General features: G+C 39.7%; 1 protein-coding gene across 5 annotated transcripts in view; it reads left to right on the forward strand.

The window, feature by feature from the left end:
• L3MBTL4 (L3MBTL histone methyl-lysine binding protein 4) overlaps positions 1-25,023 on the forward strand; it is a 437,886-nt gene that overhangs the window by 268,785 nt on the left and 144,078 nt on the right. For all 5 annotated transcript variants that reach the window (XM_004742737.3, XM_045065387.1, XM_004742736.2 and 2 more), the window contains one exon: positions 9,128-9,230. In XM_004742737.3, the coding sequence (XP_004742794.1) occupies positions 9,128-9,230 (103 nt within the window). The remainder of the gene's footprint in view (positions 1-9,127; positions 9,231-25,023) is intronic.

The following is a 25,023-nucleotide window of genomic DNA, read 5'->3' on the forward strand; positions in this document are numbered from 1 at the left end:
TCCTGCTACTTTAGAATGGACTCAAAGGGCAGGTACCATGGACACTTACTCAGCCATCGGCAAGTTAGCATTTCATGGTCAGACCATATGAGGGGCACTTTCTCTCCTTCTCAGAATGGAGCATCGTCATATCTGTGATGAAAAGGGTGTTGTTATTTGCTGTTTTGAGCAGGTAGCATGGAGCAGGTGTGGTCTCTTGCCTATCTTGCACGGTAGTCCCTCTGGGCGGCACTAACACTTTACAGGCAGGAAGCGCTCATCCTTCTCCCTCAGGCCAATAATCCAAACTAACTCAAAGCCCCCAGTGAGTAAACTAGTACACAAGTCTTGGAGGAAAGGTGGGCTGCTCCTTCCATTTCATCCAGGCATGTGTTACCGACCTCAGGGTAGAGGGTTTCCTTCCCACTAAAACATGGCAATTCTGCCAAGACTAATCACAAGTTACTCAATACAGGAATGCCATTAATTGTAGTGTTAGGTTTAGAGTAGAAATCACAATTAATTATATACATATAAACAAGCTTCCCAAACAACTCTCAACATTTAGGATAGTCGAGGTGCTAATTTTTGGAGGGATTGGGCATTAATGCCCATTTCTACTTTAGGAGTTATTTACAGGCTATTGGAAAGATGTTATCATCACCCCTTTTTAGAATCACTTCATAGTTTAATTCTTCTAAATAATTTCTTCTTTTGGTAAAAGGAGAAAAATCAGTTAAGGGATTGGAGATGCTCAAAAACAAACATGAATACAGTTTTAGGTCAGTTTTGTATCTCTCTTCACATGAATAAGAAAAGTTCTAGGACTAAGGAAGGCATAGTTACCATCCTTTGGGATTCTGTTTAGTGTCCTGTTGCAGGGGGCAAAGTAGAGGGAGAAAGGAAGGGAAGAGAGGGGATAGAAAGAGAGCATGAGGTTGGGGAGGGTAGAGAAACAGAAATAGAGTATAGCATGAGGAGAGAAAGGGAAGGTTGCAGCGTTTTTGTTTTGATTAGGTAGGACTAATTCATTTACATAAACCAAATACCAAATTAGTTGTTGTTGTTTTTAAGAAAGTTGATTTCATGAAATAAGATGGGATCAGGAAGGAGACAAACCATAAGAGACTCTTATTCCTGCAAAACAAACTGAGGGTTGCTGGGGAGTGGGAGGGTAAAGATAGGATGGCTGGGTAATGGACATTGGAGTAGGTATGTTCTATGGTGAGTGCTGTGAAGTGTGTAAGCCCGATGATTCACAGACCTGTACTCCTGGGGCTAATAATACATTATATGTTAATAAAAAATAAATTAAAAAAAGAAAGCTGATTTCATATAAAAGACAAATGAGGGGAGATGTAGCACAAAAGAAAGTAGTTTTAGCTTCTACAGTAGCTGGGAATTTTTTAAAGATTTTTATTTATTTATTTGAGAGAGAGCACAAGCCAGGGTGGGGTGAGTGGGGAGGGCAGAGGGAGAGGGAGAAGCAGAATCTCTTTGAGTAGGGAGTCTGACACAGGGTTCCATCTGAGGATCCCTGGGTCATGACGTGAGCCGAAGGCAGACCCTTAAGTGACTAAGCTACCCAGGAACCCCAGTTTTTATAATAGCTTTGAAAGAATTTGTGTAAAAGTTAAGATTTAGAAGACAAATGCATCTACTTTTATTTCTTTCTTAAAAGTAATAAAAACAATGATACAGTACAGTTTAGTGAAGTAGTTTTGTTTGACTTGCTGTTATACACATATTGCCCCCTACCGCCTGCCCCTCACCCCAGTATGGTTATGCACTAGAGGCAAGTTTAATTCAATTTAGTTCAGTAACATGCAAACCAGATATTTCATGTGAACCAGTAACGCCCAAAGTTTTTTCTACTCTTAAAATTCTGTGCTTCTGCATTATCTATGTGGACCTCTCCCAATTTTTCCCTTCCATTAATCAAGAGTATTGTTTTTCTGATTTTTTGAAAGGTTAAAAACTGGGTTACAAAACAGGTTGGCATTTTATGAAGGTCTCTGCTATTTGATAATATGAGAAGAGCCTAGTTTTGTGTAAGCAGTTGGGTACAAATTGATGCCCCAATCCTGTGCCCGTACTTAAGCGCGAGATCCAATTTTTCTGGGCTCCCCTTGTTATTGACCAGTTACCTACCATGTTATTCTGTCTCTTATTTAAAACTCCACATGTGATAAGTGCATTTTATATTTGCTAAGGAAATCTTTGCCCACTGTTCTGTCTCCTTTTAAATACCGAGCAGATCCCAGTAGAACATGTTTCTCTTTTGACCATAAGTGTTCAGTGGGAAGCTCTAGTCGGATCCGTGGGAGGGGCTTTCAGAAGGCTAACATTGCTGCTGAACTCTTCTCACCACGGGGTGATCATGATGCTCGCCGCAGTAGAATAAGTATCATTGTCACCACTGGCCACAGAGCAGGACTCGGGCACATTTCTGGATGGGGTCCTGCATCAGGTGGGTGATTAGTTTGCCTTCCATTACAGCTATTGCCATGGCTATATTTTAAAGGTTTTTCTAGATCAACAGGTTAGACAAAACAGTCACATTTGTAGGAACCTTTTCTTATTCTTAGGTTGCATTTCCATTTCACAAAATTATTATTCTATTTTGCTTACATATCATGAAAACTGACAGCCTGAAACCTTGGACAAGCAAACATGGTGTTTGGTTACATTATTTTCTTCAACACTGTTTTTTTCTTCTTCTGTTTGAAAAACTCATTATTACAGCACAATGGGTATTTGTTGTCCCTAATTTCATTAGGAGATAAAGAATAAGTATGATTAATCTATAATTTCAGTTTGAAAGGTATGCTTATTCTTTGCATTCTCTAGCATTCAGGGGTAATTATTTCATTAAATCTTCTTAAGAACTGTAAAATAAATTTCCTGGGAGCAGGGCAGGAGGAAAAACAAAACAAAACAAAACAGGTTACTGCCCTAAAGGTTTCTTCCTAAAATAAAGACAGTGAAATCCTAAGATTACCTACCAAAGAATCCTAAGTGTATGAAATGGAAACACGTGCATATCTGAATAGTTTCTTTTATTTATTTCTTATAAGACTTAGATTTAAATCTGCTCCTTCCCTTGCTCCATTCTTAATTTCAGCTGATGGTCTTGGGGCCTGTTTTGCCAAGAAAACTAGTGCTCTGGGTGGAGAGCACTTAGTGCCCAGGTCTGCCCCTTTTTTCTCTTCCACATTCCCTTATCTTGAGTCGGGCTTCTTGGCATCCAGTGACCAAAAACGGTCCCACTCCAGTCCCAGCAGCTCTGCGCTGCATACACACAGCCGGGGAACAGGTGCCCTTCCTCAGCACATGGTCACAGCCCCTGACTTGCTTCCTGGTGCACTGTCTGCATGTCCTTCTCCATGGAGGATGCATGGCTCTGCCTGGCTGCTCCTTCTCCACCCCTTCCTCACGCTCTTTTCGCCTCTACCTACTCTGTTTCCCAGAGCTCAGTCCTCAGGCCTCTTCTCTCCTCCACTGACACTAACTCACCATGGGATCTCACCTAATCCATGGCCTCAAGCACCAGGTGTAGACACCATGGTTGCAGGGTACCTCTAGACCCCGCCACAAGGCACAGCCTGCACCAGGCCCTTGCCTACTGTGCCCCTCAAAGAACAGGCTCAGTAAGTATATTCTTAATTATTCTTCAGCCCTTTCTGTTCTCCAGAGCCCCCACCTAACCCAGAATGTCCCTTTGGCCTGTGAGATCTCATCTCTTGCCTGCTTTCCTTTTTGGCTCCAACCACACTGGCCTTCCTGCTGTTCTTCCAGAAATGTGCTCTCACTCCGTGTAGAATCGAATGTCAAGACTTCCCCCCTGACTACCAGCCTTAAGAGCATCCCCACTTCTGCCCCATGACTTTATGTCTTCCTAGCACTATCACTATCTGACATTCCATTGTGTTTCTCAATGAATGTTTATTCTATCTTTGGCAACAGAACATAAGCTCCAGGGACAAAAGGTCTTTCTGTTTGGTCTGCTGCCATATCCTTGGCCCTCCAAATCCTGTCTGGTATATAGCAGGCACTCAGTACCTCTTTAAATGAGTAAATAACTCTCAATGGCTATTCAAAAAAACTATTATTTAAAAAAATAGTATCAAGAAAATAAGAGTTAAAGTATCTTAACTTGTCTGCTAGCAGTATCAGATTTAAATCTGTTCCACTTTTCTGTGTATCCTCCAGCAGATATTACCACCTGATGGTAAAGTCATTTCTCTGTAAAACACTTATGAAATGAATCAGGTTGAACTGAAAACTTTTCTGGCAGTGGTAATTAGCTAGGAAGCCTGCTGCTTGATCCTTGTGCCCTGATGTGGGCACACATCGGTGCAGAGCTCACATATATATGTAATGGAACAGAACCCCTTCATTTGCTTCAGTGCCATTGTCATTCTGCCCCCAATCACCTCTAGACCCAATAAAATAACAGTTCGGAGGGGGGGCTGCTTCCTGCTCAGAAAGAGAGCCGTGAACGCAGCCTCTAACCCACACTTACTGGATCAGTAAAGCCTTTTCATTCACGTCACTGGTGGGCACCAGTTTCCGCCATTTTGAAATAAAGGCCAATTCCCTTTCTCATTTTTTAGCAATGAGTGCGAGCTCTTTAGTGTATTGATTTTTCCCTTAATATCTTACATCTTCTTTACGTGACAAATAGATCAAATGCTCATATGCGATTCTTGTTTTTGTCTTAGAATAATTGTTTGATTTCACAAAAGGATAAACACAATAAAATTGCTGTTTTCTTATATGGACTTTTCAGCTGCAAGTCACACAAAAATCTGTTTACAATGGTTTAATCAAAGAGGTTATTCTTCAACACTTTTGCTTTTGTCTTTGTGCTTGTCAACCTTGTGAGTTCTAACATCTGCATTCCATGAAGGTCGAGGAAGGGGAGGACATGGGCAAAGCAGCACTGGCATCACCTTTACCCTCCTACTGGGAAAGAAGCCTTTGTGGACATCCTTATGTTGCACTTCCCTTAGGTCTTATTGTCCCAGATGGTGTCAAATGACCACATCTAGATGTGAGAGGCTGGCAAAGCCAACATTTTTATTTATTTTTTTATTTTTATTTTTTTTTTTTTAGATTTTATTTATTTATTTGACAGAGAGAAATTACAAGTACACTGAGAGGCAGAGAGAGAGAGAGAGAAGGAAGCAGGCTCCCTGCTGAGCAGAGAGCCTGATGCGGGACTCGATCCCAGGACCCTGAGATCATGACCCGAGCCAAAGGCAGCGGCTTAACCCACTGAGCCACCCAGGTGCCCCAAAGCCAACATTTTTAGCTGGGCACATTGCTGTCTTGAACCAAATCAGGGTTCAGTCAGCAAGAAAGAGGGAATGGACGTTGGGTGGGCAACTACAGTGTCTGCCTGGGCTGCTGATGGCAGCCACATAATTCCATGTGAATGGGGGGCCCATTAGGACATTTTACTTACTGTATCATGTGAGTGTGAAGCATTGCTCCTTACTCGGATAATTTCCAGTCTACAAGGATATTTTCAATTTTGTTTTGCCTTTGCAGGAAGAGCTATGCCATTAGATTGACTCCTGCCTAAGTACAATTTTCACAGAAGACTTGGAATAAATTAGGAGCTATTAGTGCTTGATAATAGCTCATGGTATTCAGAAATAGAAAATCAGAGATTGATTTTAGACAAGCTAAGCTCTGAAATAGGAGTAAAGTGGGGATTAGCTTCCAGCATGGTGGTCAGGATATGCCAAATAATGCCTACAGGTGTTAATTGTTTCTGTCTTTGTGATTTTTGATTCATTTATAAAATGTTTTTATTTGGTATTTATTATGTGCCAGTTGCTACTTGTAGTGGCTTCTGGGGCTCCAGTGGTAGACTCATTAGATAAGGTCAATGTCCTGACTCTAGTGAAGGGAGACAGGAGCTCAGCAGATAAACTAGGAAATTGATTTCATTTAAAGTGGCAAAAAGCAGGCAAGGAAGGGTAAAATGTTCAGGATTGTCTCTCTAAAAAAGAATGATGTCAAGTTGAGAACATTTTCTTCTTGAGACTTAATTCTTTAAATATCCAAGTTAAAAGGAAGATATTCTTGGTAAAAATGTAATTATTTTCTGAGGAAAAAAACATTAATTTTATCATAGGTTCCCTTATCCTAGAGGCAATAATATGAAGGATTATAGAATTCACAGGTTTCTTTTCCCCAACAGATGGCTGTCTAATTCACCATTGAGTCAACCCATTAAACTTCATCATACAAAATATACCAAGGAAAATTGTTAGATTCCATGCTTTTTTATTGCATGTTCTTCTCTACTTCTTCTTTGTTATGATCCTTGCTTGCAGTTCTTAATGTAATAACTCTTCTCATAATAGTTGAGGTCATACTCTTCCTTACGTATCTAACAAGTAGAGAAATATAACCCCCATTGGGACATTGGAGATAAATGTGCCTTGATAAATATTTAAAAGATCACTTCAAGCCTAATTTAATCAAGTGCATTGAAATAGTCCTGAAAAACATATTAGAGAATCTTCACTGACAGTTTATTGGAAAGTTGTCCACACAGAGCGACAGGCTGACTGACAGAGAACATTTGTTTGGTGGTTTGTTTATAGGTATAATATTCCAGGTCTTTGTGACGGTGGCCTTGGTAGTGGATCATGAGGCGCAGTTTGGAGAATCTCTTTATATTCTGTGCTTCTTTCTTATAAATCTTTTTATTTACCGACTGACATAAACATACTTCTTAATTAGAGACTTGTTTACAGTTCTTTAACTATAGTTTTCACTGAATTTGTTTAAAAGTTGTTTCTTTCTCAAGGCTGCTTCCAAAAGCTACCTTTGGATTAGGCAACATGTTTCTCTCTGTTTATCCCTCAAGGTGTTTTGCAAAATTTTGAAGGCATAATAAGTGTCTAAGACAGATTTTCTTCTCACTCAATAAACTTACCGAAAATGTCTCTGAGGTCTAAATATTTGCTGTGGTACCGTCTAATATTTGTTATACGTAGGCTGTGGGCTTGTATATAGCCTGTGAGCATCTACAGCTTGCAGGTTATAAACAAAGCTGTAGAAATGGCAGCCCAGGAACATATCTTGAGGTCCTCTGACATCTTCAGGTTAACTAGAGGAGGGAGATCTGGCAAATAGTATTCCAAGAGAATGCCCATTTGCAGCAAGGAAACTGTAGGGGGTTGGGGGGGGTGCTGCCACCAAAGCTTGTGGGCAGTAACAACTTGAGAAAGGATAGTGCGTAATCGCACCAAGGCAGCAAGTGTGATGTATCCTCAGTAGCACATGACGGGCTTCATGCACAGCAGTCATTAGTGACCTGAGAGGAATGATATGGTTTGAGAAGCGAGATGTGAGGAAACAGAAATAACTTCTCTGAAGAGTCTGATTGGGAAAGGCAAAACAGTGAATGGCTCCTAAACGGGAATGTGAGTCTCCCAAAGAGAGTGTTAAGCTTTTGTTTTCTGTTTTGTTTTGTCTTTTTTTTTTTTTCTTTTTGTGATGGGGAAACTGGAATTTGTTGAAATACTGGTACAAGATTCATTAGTGCAGGAGTGACAAGAATATATTAGAGCCTCAAGACCCTATAGGTAAGACCCAAATGGAAAGGGTGAGACCCACCCTGGAGGGGAGAGAGCTCCTCATTGTGATGGAAAGGAAGGAGGGAATGCTGTACCCCAGGACAGGTTCCTGTTTTCCCAGTGAAGTACAGGCAGGGGCAGCGGATAGAACTAGAGGTAGAGGCTTACAGAGGCCTGGGAGAGTGGGGAGGGGCTCAGGTGACACTGAAGACCATAGTTTTGTTAACAGTGAATTTGCACCATTGTGTAATTTTTTTCTAGGAGAACTTATTCCTGTGAAACACAGACCAGCAGGGTGGTGCCGCTGACCCATGGCAGGCTCTTTATATCCTTCCTACAGTCACCTGTCACAGAAGGTCTTCGAGGCAAGGGGGCTTAAGTTATTCGCAACAGAAGGGAGCTCCTGGTTGGCAGAATCAAAGAAAAGGGAAGGGAGTTATTTATGAAGGGAGAGAAGTGAGGATGGGAAAGAAGGGACTCTGTGGCCTGGAAACTCCCAGGATATTGAACCATCATCGGCAGCTGGGCTACCTCAGCAAGCAATCTGGAAGGATACGATTTTGTAGTCAAGATGGCTTGTTTGCTTAGTGCTTTTGGAAGCAGTGTCATTTTGTGTGATGACAAGATCCAGAGCGCTTTTTCTAAAGGGAGAGCAGACTGAGGAAAATCACAGAACAGAGAAACAGGGTTGAGCTCCTGATAATCTTTAGAGATAGATTGCCCTTGGGCTTGATAGAGTTTCTCTCTGGCCTGGAGTGGTTACATATTAGCACTGATATTAGTATTAAGTACATACAGCATTATAATAGTATCAGTGCAGCATAAGTGTTACTGTACATAGTATTAGTGAAGTGGAGTAGGAGTCAGTGCTTTTTTTCAGCTAGCTTTGAAAGCTACTTAATTAAGCATGGCTAGGGCTATGTTCACCATCTTTGGCATGTCTCATTTATTAGCTGAATTTTTTTTTTAAGATTTTATTTTTTTAAGAGAGAGAGAGGGAGAGCGGAGGGGCAGAGTGAGAGGGAGAAACAGATATCCCACTAAGCAGAGAGCCTGACACAGGGCTCAACCCCAGGACCCTGGGATCATGACCTGAGCCAAAGGCAGACTCCTAACTGACTGAACCACCCAGGCACCCCTATTTATTGAATTTCTGTCCTGTATTTGGGGGAGCTTTGTTTTGGTTGAGTGGAGTTTCAAAGGGAACCACAAACCAGACCTCACTCTTTCACATTTTTAGCTCATGGTTATATCACCTTTGCCAGTATGATTCTCTAAAAGAAATGGATGAATGTTCTCATATTTTTAAAACATTTCAATGCCTGTATATTTCGCTCTGCCTCAGATATCAGTTGTGTTAGTTTTAAGTATGACAGCACTGATATTTTCTGCTAAATCATGTTATAAAACATTACAAGTATCTAGTAAGTATTTTAGTGATGGTTTGTTGTTAATTTGCAAAGTCTCAATGAATATCATTTACATATTTTAGTCTTTCTAGTTCTTTACTGAGGTGTTTTCAAGGTATGTTCTTTTACTTCCTGAAGGAGCAAATGATGTGAAAATCCTTCCAGGGCAAGCTGTTTGTCCTACACCAGGGTGCCGAGGAATAGGCCATATCCGTGGTCCACGGTATTCAGGACATCACAGGTAAAAGTTTTTCTTGTTTAAATTATTTTAGGGATGAATTGGAACAGTGTGCAGATTAGCAGCTATAGGTAACATAAAAAATGACTCTCTTGGAGCCAAATGCCTTCCCATCATGCTCCCTTCTCTGTGTCTCTAAGGCCCCACTTGACTTGAGTAAAGCCCCACTGCTGCCTGCCCACCTCTGCCCTTCCTGGAGCTTTCTTGGACCCTTGAGGTCTTTCCTGCACCTGCATCACTTCCCAGAACCTCTGGTGTCTGATACTTTCCTTAACAAGTGCCTGTTCTATGGGATGTGCTCACCACTCTGTGTCCCACCCCAGGCCTGAATTTTCTCCACACAAATGCTGCATCCTGCTGTCTTCTAGAGAAATTCCAGAGCTTCTTGCCTCTCCCCCCAATTGTTTTCACCTCGCCCCTATTTCCCTTTCTTTATGTCTTAGTCATTTGGAGATGAGGTAATTCAGTGATAGAATAGAAAGTATTAAGTATAAGTTATATTGAAGCATATACCCATGTATCCAATATTTCAGAAAAGTTTAGAGAGGATAGTGCTTTAAGAAAAAGTAAGTACAAATAAATCCATATAAGTCCCTACTATGTTTTCTGTTTACATCAATTGGTAAAATAACATAGAGATGAATTATTCATATGGTGCTATAGTTATAGAATATGTAAACTAAAAAAAATTGTTGAAATAGAAAAATACATAAAATAAATGTCATAGATAAGTAGAAAGAGAAGGGAATAGGTTATGAAATGTGTGATGCAAGGTGTAATATTTGTTTGAACAGAAGAGATCCATGTGGAAGTCTTGCTTTACCAGGTGGTTGCAATCCTGGAAGCCAGCACTGAAAACAGTTCTAAATGAACCAAAGCAAATGTTACTATAAGGAATAATGGTAAACACATCCCAAATAGCATAAATGAATATGTTATATGTGTAAATGTAATATTAACACTTAAAAGGATGTCATATAGAATCCATAAAAAAAGAAATAAAGATATGTGGACATCTTGGGTACTTGGGCAAATGTGTAGGACTCATGGGCTAGGAGACTGGGGACAGATCTCTGGAGACATTGTGGTGTTATGTGCGGGAAGGAGGAAAAGAGAGTAAAGGACAAAAAGTGGGAGGGAGAGGGAGTGGTCACACCATTTGGGGGACTCTGTATTAGGTGAATACCCTGTTGAAAAATGATAGAGTCATTTTTCAGACATCCTTAGGGGTATATAGCTATGAAGAATCTTCCTCAGGCTTTTGTTGTGGGCTTCTTTTTGTTTTTTTAAAATCTAGAACTGCATACCCCTCTATGATTAGTCATGAGTCATATATGCCTGTTTAAATTAAAATTAATCAAAATTATGGGGCACCTGGAGGGCTCAGTGGGTTAAGCCTTTGCCTTTGGCTCAGGTCATGATCCCAGGGTCCTGAGATCGAGCCTCACATGGGGCTCTCTGCTCAGCGGTTAGCCTGCTTCTCCCCTCCCCTCTCTTTGCCTGCCTCTCTGCCCACTTGTGATCTCTCTTTCTCTGTCAAATAAATAAATAAAATCTTTTAAAATTAATCAAAATTAAACAAAAACTAAATCCTCAGTTCCTCAATCACATGTAGCCAAGTGATTGGCCACCATACTGAATGGCACAGAAAGCAATGTAGCATAGCCGTGAGAGTGTTGACCCTGTTCTGCCTTCTCCTAGTAGATTTTTGAGTGGCAGTTATTTCCAGATGAAAAGTGAGTCCTTCCTTCAAAACTTGGGTCATTATCCTGAAAGTTAGGAAGACTGTAACATTGTGGTTGGCCTGGTTTACCCTCCTGAGGCACTGGGGCTGAAATAACAAATATCACCCCGGACAGCTCCAGCGTGATTCCCCTGGAGATAAGATTACCAGGTAGCTCAGTCAAGGTCTCTTCTCCCACTTCATCACAGTGGACTTGGCTCCCACACTGTTCCTTCATGTGGTTCGCTTGCTTCTCCCTGCTTGGATTTGGAAAACATAGCGAACAGAGTCAGAGTGGGTGTGCTCCACTTTGTTCCAGCAGCTTCCTGGAACTTTTCTCATTCAGTATGGCACAGACAGACCCAGTTGTTGTTCGTATTTGTAGTATCTAATTATGAATAATATTGAGACTGTCCGACAGGATTTCCTCCATCCACCATGCAGCCTTTAAAGATTGGCCTCAGAACTTCTGAAGAAACTAGAAGAGTGTGGAAGTAGAGTTTAAAGAAAGGCATTCAGTGAAGCCTAGCAGAAAAAGCAAATACTGCACCTATATGATAGTCAGAAAGAAAGCACAAGGCAGTCTTTCTCCAGACCTAACAATTCATAGGGCTGCTCAGGGCAATGCCTTTGGGTCTTGGCACTCTTCCCGCCCTAGACCTTGTTATAATAGAGCAGGCTCCTGTAAATTGAAGTCTTCAAAAGCTTAATGATTCCATTACCTCAGAAAAAAAAAATAAACAACTACCTGTGATGAGTTTCTTTCTAGATTAGAAAAGACAAAAATTAGATAACTGGATGGTTCTTAAACTTGCATTTAGAACTTACACAGGATTAAACTGACAGACAAATTTTTACTTACCTGTGAAAACAGATTTTATTATATTTAATACTATTTTGTATTCATGGAATGAGGATAAGTCCTTGGTGGGGTTAGTGTTGATTGTAAAGCAGTTATGGAGGGCAGAGGTTATAGGCAATATAAGGTTAGCTCTAGTAGGCACAGAGCATTTCTCTCTCTTGCTTTTACCATTTTCAGTGACTGGTCTTGTCTTATCAAGTTTAGCTTTGAGATGCTAGAATTACTAATTGACTGACTGTATCCATTTTTAATTAAAACTTTGATTTCTTTTTAAACTACCAATTGTTGTTTTCACTTCTCTATAGGTTATCACATTCTGAATATCATTACTAAGTCAGTCAATGTACTAATGTAATGTTGAGTATAACTTAAGAACTTGGAACTAATTGGGCAAGAACAGTTACGATAAATCATTCATATTCTTTGGGGTTTGTTTTTATGTATTCCCATTACTGTAGTATTAATTTTACATTGTTGTATAACATGAAAAATATTGTTCATCAGTGTGTATCTTTAGTGGTATCTGTTAAGAATATTACACAAACACACACAGCTAACTACACCTACTAGGAATTTGCCTTAACATACCCAAAGTTGTCATTATACATTTTCCATCTTATTTGTCAATGAGACGGTAAGCAGGAGATGAGAATTTTTAAATGTTGCATTCTCCCAGAGCGCTGGATTTGTTGTCATAATCATCTCTAGCTTGAGTTTCCTGAAGCATGTGAATTAGACTTGCATTTTCTAAAACGAAAGTTTTTTTTCTTCTTGTCATAAATATGTACCTTTACCGAGGAGTCATTGTTATACAAAATGCTTTTTACAGTTTCTAGTCCAGAAGAGTTTTAGGCAAATATTTTTACATTTAAAAAGAGGAAGAAAATAATATAAGTAGAAACCCCTTCAGATTCACAAAGTCCTGTACAAAACGGCTCAATTGACCTCTGCTTCCAAAGCCTTGGGGAATGCTTGGAAGTATAGGAAGACAGTGATTTTAGTTGTTCTATAAAATACTCTGGGCAGCAAAGTGCTTGCAAGGAGTGAATCTTGTTTTTACCATTTTATGTCAGAGTTTCTGATTCTGATATTGAAGGCATGGTGTTTTGAAAGGAAGTAAACAATATTCTTAAAATAAGTTGTCAGTGTCTTGTTTCGTACAGCGGGCAAGGAGAGTTGTGACATCAGGACATAGCTGACTACATCTGAAAATAATAGACCTCTTTGAGAGATCAGGTGGACCTCTTGGTATCCTTTTTAGATGGATTTCAGACAGGTTTACTCTAGTTTTCATTAAAATAGTCAAGGGGTTAACAGTAATATTCAGAGCTGTTTAGAGTTGATGTAAAATCTGCATAAGCCATTATTTAGGAAAATTGCATCATTTCTTATCTGTATGAAAATAGGACTTTTGGTACACAATTATCACACAATTTACATGTTATTTGAATGAATTTACATAGTGAGTAAAATGAAGTAGGTGTGTTTGTTAACACAGAAATATTTAAAGATGACAATATTGGGACTACAAAATGTAAACTTAATTTAAGCCAGGGTCCAAGATTAGACAGGAATTTGTTTTTTCTAACTTGAGTAGAACACAGATTCGGAAAGACTTGGTCGAGCTCTGTGTCATAAAATATACAAAAGGGGGGCACCTGGGTGCTTAGTCTGTTAAACGTCTGCCTCTAGCTCTTTATCACAGGGTTCTGGGCTTGGGCTCCATGTAGGGCAGGTTTGTTGGGGTGGGGGGTGCTGCTCAAAAGGGAGCCTGCTTCTCTCTCTGCCCCTCACCTCTCTGCTCCTGCTCTCTCTCAAATAAATAAATAAAATCTTTAAAAAATATACAAAGGTAATTAGTTAAGGAGCTAATAATGACATTCTTTACACAAAGAGCCAGATATTGTTACAAGGTAGGGACCTCTTGCCCCAGTGCTCCCAGTTGAGATACAGGACACACATTGCTGGTGTCACACCATAAAGAAAACACACACACACACAAATAGAAAAGGGATATCTACTGCTCAAAAGAAAGGATATCTGATAATCTACTTTTGGGTGCTATTCATGGAAATTTATGGCACAACTTGGCCTCTATTCATGATTTATAAATCAGTTTGCCAGTGTGTGTGTATGTGTGTGTGTGTGTCATGGCATATATGTGTGTTTGGTATGTATGAATGTATATATATATATGTGATGTGTTCATATGTGTGTATAATGTGTGTGGGTACAGTAGGTACATCTGTGGGGTGTGTAGTATAGTGTGCGGTGTGTGTTGGTGAAATTGTGTGTATGTGTGTGTGTGGTGGGGGTATTGTTGGGGGAGTGTGCTGGACTGTGTAAGTGTGTGTGTATAAGTGGTGTGCAGAGCCTGTGGAACTCCTCTGGCTCTTGACCTCATTGACGAATCTCTTGGCATTCTTAGAAGTGGATTTTCATCTTTAGGGAGAGCATTTGCTGTGCTGTGCCCCTGCTTCTTGGGTGGGTTTCCTTCCTGGTTGCCTGGCAATGCAGCCTCTGAGCATAAACCCCTGCACCCTCTCTGATCTCTCCCAGCCCTGCCTTCCAGCCCAGACTCCTTTGACAAAGCCATTCCCCTCCAAATCCTCTCTCAGCAGCAGTTGGGCCCCTTGGATGGTCCATTCATCATTTCTCCAAACCTGGAGACCATACCCAACCCCCTGCCCTTGCCGGTTTCTCTACAGGTGAGCTGCACAGCCATATTACTGGGACTCTCCTGCCTCCTGGGATTACCTTTGCCTCCTTTCTGCCATGTACTTGATTTCCTGGGTTTCAAGTCTTGGTCCCTGGTTTATTTTCTCCCAGGTTTTGGGGTAGGATTGTGGGAGGTAGTTGAATTTTTTTTTTTTAAGATTGTTATTTATTTATTTGATAGACAGAGAGAGCCACAAGTAGGCAGAGAGGCAGGCAGAGAGAGAGGGGAAGCAGGCTCCCTGCCGAGCAGAGAGCCCGATGTGGGGCTCGATCCCAGGACCCTGAGATCATGACCTGAGCTGAAGGCAGAGGCTTAACCCACTGAGCCACCCAGGCGCCCCTGAATTTTTTTTTTAATATCAAAAGTATTTTTTATCTCTCCTCAACTATAGTCATTGACTTGTGGATAGAATTCTAGTTGGAAACCTTTTTCTTCAGAATATTGAAGGCATCGCTCCATTTTTCCCTCTGCATACCAGAAGTCAACTGTCATTCAGATTTCACTTCAGGAAAGGATTGGTCTTCCTCTTCTTCCACCCCACCCTCTGTAAGAATTTCAAGCCCTGGACATTTTCAGGACTTTCTTTTTATCACTGGTATTCTGAAATGAGATTTCATTCATAGGTTCAATCAGCAAGCTCATGTCTTTTGTTTCTGGGAAATGTTGCTATGGTAATTTTTGAGTAATGCCCTCTTTTCTATGTGTTCTGATGTTCTCCCCTAGCACTGACTTCCCTATCTTTTGTTCTTTTTTATGGACTGTTTTTCAACCTTGACTTGTAGTTCTTTGGTTGAAATTTTTAATTGTACTGGGATTTTTTTTTTTTTCAGTTTCTTGAAATGCATCGTTATTCTCTGATTAGTTTTTTTTATTGCATCTTGTTCTGATTTTTTTTGCTTGTGTGTCTTTTTTTTTTTTTTTTAACTCTCTGACAGTATTTGAGGCTGTTGTTTTCCTGCTCCCTACATCCCCTTTTTTCCCAGGTGCTTGTGTTTTGACTTGGTTTGGGTGAGGTTGGTTGGCTTCTTTCTATTACATGAAGGACATTCTGGTAAGTCCAGCAGTCCTCCGTGTTCACTCTTGAGAGAGAGGCACCAGAAGGCTGGGATGTACCTTTGCATGCACATGTGGGGCCCACCTGCTGGTGAACTTCTTGGACTGGTCAGGCAACTGCCCAGCTAAGGCCAAGGAGCCTGTCACCAGCAGTGAGCCTCCTCCTCTGAGTAAGTTCCTTCTAGCAGACATGATGTTTCCAAACGTTTCCTGGGTATTCTTACGCCATCCTCTCTCTGCAGACTCTTGGCTCTGTCCTTGTCTGATATAGGAAAGACGCTAAGGTCTGAAGCCAACAGCCAAGAAGGAATTCTTGAGATGTCTTTGGTGTAAAAAGATGATTTTATTAAAGTACAGGGACAGGACCCATGAACAGAAAGACCTGCACTGGGGTCAAGAGGAGTGGCCCATTATCTAGTTCCAAGTTGGGAGGGGGTTAGGGATAACGGAAGTCCCTAAGAAATTTTGGAAGCAAGGTTTCCAGGACCTTGAGGGGGCTAGCTATTGTTGGGAAAAGATCATTTACTTCTGTCTAATAAAACCTGAGTCATGAAACCCTTCAGATGTGTATCTGTGGGTCATATGCTTGGGGAATGATTGCCAACATGTATCATGGGGAGTTAGAGATAAAGGAAGTTTCTAAAGGAATTTTTATCTATTAAAGTAGACTTACAGGATCCTGGGAGTTGGGCTAAGATTATCTTTTGCCCTTAGTGAAGTATTAACATGGAGACAGCAGAGTTCCTAGAGGAATGTCAGTCTGTTTTCAAGGACTTATCAATGGGCTACAGATAGTAAGGAAATTTAGTACTTTTTCTTCTGCCTTTGTTTCCCACATCATTATCTATTTTCCTGCTTCAAAGATGTATTGATTTATCTGCTGTCATTTTTTCTTTTGTGCTTTTTGTTTATGTATTTATGCCCTCTCATTCATTTATTTGATTATTTTAGTAATGAGAGAAGGAATTCATTACCAAGAAGAAAGGAAAATATAATTTTCTAATCTGCTATATTTTCTATTTTTATTTTTTTTTAAGATTTTATTTATTTATTTGAAAGAGAGAGATCACAAGTAGGCAGAGAGGCAGGCAGAGAGAGAAAGGAGGAGGAAGCAGGCTCCCTGCCAAGCACAGAGCCTGTTGTGGGACTCAATCCCAGGACACTGAGATCATGACCTTAGCTGAAGGCAGAGGCTTAACCCTCTGAGCCACCCAGGCGCCCATTTCTCTTATTTTTAAAACTTGGTTTACTTCCCAGGTAATCATTTAGTTAACAGTATATAATTTTATTTCTCTTTATTGTTGTTTTGCCTTATAATAATAGCATTTTCTTCTTCATATCCATAGAAAATAAAAGATTGTATAAAATGATTGGCTCTGTAAATTTTATGAATTTATAATGACTGATTGGAATACTGTGTAGAAAAGGATTCTCAAAAGCATGGTTTTAATTTTATATGCACAGTACTTCTTAATTTGTTGTCACCTGCAGTTAAAGCTTTATCATGCCAAGAGAGTACCTTTATGACATGTGTTCACGTTCATCTGATTCCTTTGTCACTTGGCCTGTCATTTTCTTTGACTTTATGTAACCACATTGTGAAATTGAACTAGGTAGAAATTTAAAAATAAACTTGTAGATGTATTTTTACTTTAATAAGTAAAAAGAACAAGAGGATATGACTTGGGATAACACTTTTAATTGTCAAAATGGCATGATTAATTGCCCAATTTAGTAAAAGCAATGATAAAGTAATGAAAGATCAGCCTTGGGTCTTTAAATCATTTCTATCCATTACTTAGAATTCTTTTCTTTTTAAATTTATTTTATTTATTTATTTGACACAGATCACAAGCAGGGGCAGCAGCCAGCAGAGAGAGAGGGGGGAGCAGGCTCCCCACTGAACAGAGAGCCCAATGGGGGCTCAATCCCAGGATCCTGGGATCATGACCTGAGCCGAAGGCAGAGACTTTAACCCACTGAGCCACCCAGGCGCCACCATTACTTAAAATTCTTGAAGGTTAATGTGTATGTCTGATTTTACTCACTGGGAAATAATTGTATGAGAATTCTGATTTTTCCCTTTAAGGAAGAAGACTGCATATGGGATCCTTAGCAACTGGGGTGTTGATTTCCAAAGACACAGTATTCTTTGACGTAATCGAAGGATTTTATTTTGTACAAAATTTCAAATTATGTGAACTGTCAAGGTTGTAGGAATTGCATCCTTATTATAATGAAGGTAGATTTAACTTTAGTTTATTTCTACATAAGACCAGTTTATAGCAATTAATGGTAGACCAAAATGATAATATCTGGTAATTTTAAATCGCCTTAAAAACCAAAATCAAGGGCACCTGGGTGGCTCAGTTGGTTGAACAACTGCTTTCGTCTCAGGTCATGATCCTGGAGTCCCAGGATCGAGTCCCACCTTGGGCTCTGTGCTCCACAGGAAGTCTGCTTCTCCCTCTGACCTTCTCTCCTCTCATGCTGTCTCTCTCTTTCTCTCCTCTCTCTCTTAAATAAGTAAGTAAAATCTTTAAAAAAAATCAAAGTAAAATATAGACAAAGTCCATTCTCTTAAGAACTAGAAATTTTACCACCTGTGTTACTTTTGAATTAATACCATTTTATTAAAGAACTAATCCATGGTCAATAGCAAAATTTTAGGTAATATACAGAAGTATTCAAGAGCAAATAAAAACCATTCATATTCCAACTACAAATTTATATGCCTTAAATATGTTTTGCTTTTCAGGTTTTTTCGTATATGTGTATTTCCCATGAGTAAAATCAGACAGGATATACAAATTTTGCCATTTGTTTCTCAGTAAAAGATCAAATTGTTTCTTGTTTTGTTAAAAATTTCTCAGATACATTAATCAGATGTTATTTGGTGCAGAAGTTTAAATACTGTTATGTCTTTGCATGGTGGATTCTGTATTAGTTAGAAATGATTCTTAATCTTTATTTTTCCCTGTCCTCTGCATTTTCTCATGTTAATAGTGCCAAGCAGGATTTTTTTTAATTTTGAGAAAATCTATCTATTCTATTATTTTTAGCACATCATGTCAATTTATTTAGGTATTCTTTTTGTGAGAAGCATATAACTGTCTTAAAAGTAAAGTCCCATCTAAGAGTCATTTCCTATTGATAACATAATTTGACCTATTTGCAGTTATTGTTATAATTATTATATATATTGTACATATTCTAAATTTTTTATGTCATAAGTTTTTGTTTGCTTGCCTCTTTGTTTTAGTGACGGTTGTGGGGCAAGGGATGGGAACTTCCTTCATTCTTGTCCTCCTGTTCCAGAGCATTTTGTTTATTAATGAGTTCTAGGTTAAAGGGAAAGTTTTTAGTTTTTATAATGGTTAGTCTGAACTTTTCCAGTGCATTCCTACAATTGTGTTTATGTAACCATCAAAGTCATAGAACATTAATATGGCTTTCTTTTGTGAAACTTGAAACACTGGATGCTATTCTTTTTTTCCCCTCATCCAACATACCCACTTGTATTAATTGAACTTGCGATTAGATACTGTACGCTTTTCTAAACTTTTCAGTTTTTAAGCAATAGAGTTCAATTCTTAGAAAGAACAGAAATGGGCAAACAATTTTGCAGCCATACTTAAAACAACCATATACCCTTACTTCTATATATTTTACTGGTTCCAGAGGTATCCTCAGCCCTTTCGGTGCAGTTATTGAATTTTTTAGTTTTTATTTTAATTGCAGTTAGTTAACATACATTGTGATAGTAGTTCTAGGTGTGCAATATAGTGATTCAACACTTGCATACATCACCTGGTGCTCATCACAACAAGGGAATTCCTTACTCCCATTCACTTATTTATTGATCTAACATCTATTATTCTTTGTTATGGCACTGTTTGTTTCGAGGTTTGTTTTAATTTGTCTGTAGCATCTATATATTATACTTAAAATCTTTGTGTATCTCATGCATGAAGTCCGTCTCAGAGGAGATAAATGTCTTAAGCCCAGAACTTTTCCTTCAGAGTTCCAGCATTGCTTCATATCACCTTCTGGTTTCTGTGCCATGTGGGCAGAGTCTAATGCCAGCCCCACTGATGGTGGCAGAGGTGATCTGCACTTCTTTTGTCAAGCTTTCTTACAGAATATGTTTATGTGTTTATGTATGTCCTATGAAATTTAAAATCGCCCTGCATATGTCTAGATATGGTTCTCTTTTCTTTTCTTTTTTTTTTTTTTTTTTTTAGTTGATCTGTAATACTGTATGTTCTTTCATAGCTTTTAGGCCAAAGTCCTCTTTTATCACAGATCATCTTCAAGTATTTTGTATGGTATCTGTAGTCTTCTCTTCAAAATTTCCATTAGATGACATTGGATCATCTGGATCTGTCCTTCCTGTCTCTCTTTTTGTCTCTTATTGTTTTCAGTTCTTCATTCTTGCCTCTGCATCCTGGGGCAGAGCTAGTTTGATCTTTTGTACTGACCCTTGGCAGTCCTCTCGCACCTCCTTGCCAGCTTTCTTGGCCACTCTCATTCATCTCTATCACCATGTACTACCTCCAGTGGCTCCTCTTAGGCAGGTATTAGGAGAGACATTTCAGATGCAAAATTCGTACCTGATCCTGACACATAATCATCCCTACACTGGAAACTTCATTTCTCCATTTATTTTTTTTCAAAATAAAAAGTTTCAAGTGCATGTAACCCTTAATTAAAAATAATTTAAGAATGTCCCTTACAATTTCAAATGGTTGGACAAGGGGTAAGTTCACAACATGTATGGGTCTCAGTTTTTCCATCTGCAAAACAAAGTTATTGGACTAGATGATTTGTCATTTCCCTGTTAATTATCTTACCTACCTATTGTTACTCTAAGTGAAATTCATCAGCATAATCTTCTGAAGAGCTAAAGCATACTGCTGGGACAGAGCTTACTCCACTTGCCAGGAACTCACCCAGATGTAAATTTTACTATTTGTTAAAATGTGAATATCTTGAGTTCAGGATCTATATTCCAAATGTAAGGCCTATAACTACAAAACTATAGCCAATAGAAAGAACCGGGTTGGAATAGCCCCCTTCCTAAAGACACTGCAAAAATCAAGATTAATGATCCTTCTGTTATCTGCAGGCACAACAGAAAAGAATATGACTCCCCAGTCAGTTTGTTGTGACTTCCTAGAGTTACTCAAATTGTCAAAGAATTTGTCCTAGCTAATCTGAATGCATAGGAAACTCTGTAATCTAATTTAAAATAGATTGTTTTCCCCTAAGAAATAACATCCCTAAGACTAGGAAGTTTCACCCACTGTGGTTTCTTTCTTATAGGTAAAGCTTCTTCTGGAGACTCTTCTCCTAATTTTTAAAAAGTTACCATTATTAAATGTAACATAGCCAGAGCCTGTCTGCCTTCCATGTGTGAGGATAATGTTGATAGTATCCCTGATTTTTGGAAACTACTTGGAGTGCAGACATTAGGGTGGACCAAGTTTGGTACAAAATTTGAAAGTTGATATTTCTCCTTTGGAAAGAGCCTGTTATACAAGATAAGAATACCAATGAATAACATGTTTATTTGTACATCATTTAACCTCCCTGAGAACATTTTCACATGCATTATCTTAATATCTTAATGCACAGAGCAGCCCTACGATGTAAATTTTATTGTCTCTAATTTATGAATGAAGAAAGTGAGTTCTGGACACACTGTGTCTTCTCTTCCTGGTGCACAACTAGCAAGTGGCTGATGTCCACTTCTCACTACTTCTGGATGCATGGGTGCTAGTTGCAATTAAGTCTTTGACTTGTAGATGAGGAAGATTTAGGTCAGAAAGGGAAATGGTAAGATTAAACTACCCACAAAATTACTCCATCTGGATAATCAGTTGTTAAGGAGATGGTCAAGAACAGTATCCTCATGAGGGAAGAGCAATACAAAATGATCTCCAGGATTCCTTCCAAACTATACATTTTTGATTCACAGCTCTGGAATACATACATAAACACATGCACACACATGGAAGGCAGGGGCTCTTGAACACAATTCCAGTTGTTGCTTATACTTTGCTCTAGACAATAAGGAAAAATATTAGCTACCTGAATGTCTGCCTCCTCTTTGGTATGTAGAGATGTTCAAGTACTCCTTGTCAAACATGAACTATCAGTAACAAACTTATAAATCAGAAATCTGAAATAAAGTCTCAGGCTGTGAAAATATTAAGCTAGATATGATGATTTTAATTACCCCTTTGTCTCAGTTCTTCTCATCTTGATGATATAATAAGTACAGCATCATGCTCTAATGTCTGTTATTATAATTCAGTGCCCACATATGTCAGATTTAATATTCATTTGTTCATCTTTATGTGGAGCCAGATGGTAGAGGTGAATTGCCTATTTATAAGAACTAGCTGCAATTAGTGAATTTTCTAATTCCTTCAGTGATAACAGTGGGTGCATTCAGGATGGTTTAGGACTGCGTTAGAAATGCCAGAGCACCAATGCGAGGTAAATAATGTGGTGCTATGTATCCCAAAAGATCACGTTGAATACTAAAATAGACACAGTGTCATTGACCTCAATTACAATGATGCATGCTGAAGAAAGTTCATGTATGAATGGAGAAGAGATAATTCCAATATAATAAACCAAGCTTTGATCTCGGAGGCCAGTCATGCAATGTGGTAAACATCAATTATGTAGTAAATAACAGAATTTGTTTTAAAAGATACGGCTATTCTGTGCCTGATTATATGCCCAACAAAAATGCATGCATACGTCCACTAAAAGATACGTACAGGAATGTCGAGGCTCTGGTTACCCTTGGTGGTATTACTGGAAGAACTGGGAACAGAGGGGCTCTGTTTCTTGGTCTGGTGCTCATGTCAGGAGCGTGCTCAGTTGGTGAGAACAGTTTACAGTCTGCTCATTCTGAACGTAAGGTCCCCTTCAATAAAAAATAGTTCGCAAAAAGAAATTACCTCAGCAGTATTGAAGTGACCTTCCCAGGACACATTACCCACAGCTTTCTGCATGTGGTCTTTGATGGTCTGACGTGTAAGGGACATCAAGATGGAAGGAAGCTGCCCAGCCACTCCTACCCCTCCAGAGACCTCTTATGACAGGACAGAGAGAGCAGACACATCCAGGGTCAGGGCTGTTAATGAGCTCCCTGGGGCTCCTGGGCTGTTGACCAACTCAGGAGGAGGGTGGTCAGCTTCTAAGGCCCCCATTACCAAGGCCTATTGTCATCCCACTGTCTAGTGACCTGGAAATGGACCTGTGTTGGCCTGAGCCTTCGTTGGAGCCCCATGGCCCACAGTGTTCACCTTAGGTTTTCGTCTGCTTTGTGTGTCTCTATCATGGATTAAAAATAAACACAGTACAGAGTAAAATGTTGAAATTTCACCGCATTGGGAATTAGGAGCCCTTGCTCTTGAGCCCTCTGTTCTGGAGGATATTACCTTGTTGTTGGCCTGGTTTTGCCTCCTTTATACCAGACACTGAGTGGAGTAGAGAAATGACTTCTCCTTCTCTGAGACAACGGGTCTTGCAGGCAGAGGTATCAGGATAATGAAAATAGACTAAAATCCCTTCTAGTAAAATTTATATTTCATGGAAAACCATGTTGGAGTCAAAACCATCCTTGAGTCAAATCTTCCACACACCTGAAGTGGGCCTGAGCCTTCCATCAAGTGTATCTGGCCAGGCTTCTGTGCTGTTTAAACTAGCTCGTAAAACAGATGACAGAACCTCGGAATAAAAGAGCGTGCACCACTGCTTTGAGTATTTCCTGAGCAGGGATGCACACGCCCGTAGCCTTACACCCTGCCTCTTTCTCGCATCCCACACGTTTATCTAAGAGTTCTTTGCTGGTAATTCACAAACACGAAAACTGTCTTTCAAAAAGGAACTAAGAGCCATGTCCCGTTAAACAGCAAACTGACGTTCTAGCCTGCATGTGAGGAAAGCCTCCGGGATCGTTCCGGGCATTTCCAGGCCGGCTGCATGTGGGCAGCCACTTTGCATCACTGTGCTCACAGCAGATCCTGGCTCCTTCTGACCGTCACTTCCAGCAGGCTCTAGTCTTTGTTCACAGGGATATGTGCTAAGGATTTCAGCACAGTACTCCCCAGCTACTATATTTCTAAAATATCAAGCTAGGGGCTGGGAGCAGGAGAAACCAGGGATCTCCCTCGTGACCTGTGACTTGGTAGAATACTTTTTGTTAGTAGCTGGTGGGAATGCGGGGATGGGCTGGCTGTGGGCCACTCTGATAAGAGGTATGGGTCGGGCTTGGAAAGGAAGCTCTTGGCAGGGAAGGATGTTGTTCTGGTAGCAAGATAATCTGCACTAGAATCATTAGGACATACCAGATAAATATAAATACACAGCTGTACCTTGATGTGAAAATTTGTGCCCAATGGTCAAAGCCCTGCTCTTCTATAATATGTGAAAACAAATAGAGAAGAGCAAAGTCCTCGATGGTCAGTTAATCGATTCCTTCTGGTGTTACTTAACAGTATTTAAAAATAAGGCTGTGTCTCCCTCCCAATCCCATCTTGTTTCGTTGATTCTTCTCGGGATAAAAATATATGTTTATAAAAAATAAAAAATTAAAAGTAAAAATAAATAAATAAATAAAAAATAAGGCTGTGTAAGTGGCCAGTGAAATTTTTATGTGTATTAAGGGTTTCTTTTGAATGGAATAGCTAGGTACTAAAGAGAAAAACACTGTAGAAATTTATGACTTAAAAGGCAGTTAAAATTTGCAGATACGTGTTTTATAAAAAGAATTACTTATGACTTTAACAAAAAATATATCACATGGAATGGCTTATGTTTCTCTCTTTCTCATACAGTTTTTATCCTTTCATTGAGCAAGGATTTACTGAATGTCCTTTATATACCCAGCATTTTGCTGCATATAGATCTGTTCCTGTTCTAGAAGCTCACAGTCTAGGAGAGGAGATAAACAATACCTATAATGTTAACTAAATGGTACGAGAATAGTATGTTTGGGAAGCCATGTATGGGTAGTCATGTGAGGGTCCCTTGAGCTAATTGAAGAGTTTCAAGAAAAGTGTTCCAGAAAAGAGGATATCTTCCCTGAATCCTGAAGGATGAGTAAGATTTAACCAAACAAAAGAGGAAAGGATAGCTGAGGTACAGAACAAGTGAGTACGTATGTGCCCATGTGTGTGGTTGCACATTATTTCAAATATTGGGAGCTTGGATTTGGGTGGTGATAGTGGAGGATGATGGGTGACAGATGAAGTTAACGATGTGACCAGAGCCATGCCCACCCTGCTGCCAAAGCATTCCAACCTTTGCTGGCCCTGCCTTCATAGCCTCTGAGATAAGAAGTTGAGAGAAGACATTTCACCTTGCATTCAGGTCCCAGTGGTTGTTGTTTTCCTTGGGTGCATATTTTGGTGGTGGC

This window comes from Mustela putorius, unplaced genomic scaffold (assembly GCF_011764305.1).
Source record: "Mustela putorius furo isolate JIRA1106 unplaced genomic scaffold, ASM1176430v1.1 tig00003858_pilon_pilon_pilon, whole genome shotgun sequence".
NCBI lineage: Eukaryota > Metazoa > Chordata > Mammalia > Carnivora > Mustelidae > Mustela > Mustela putorius.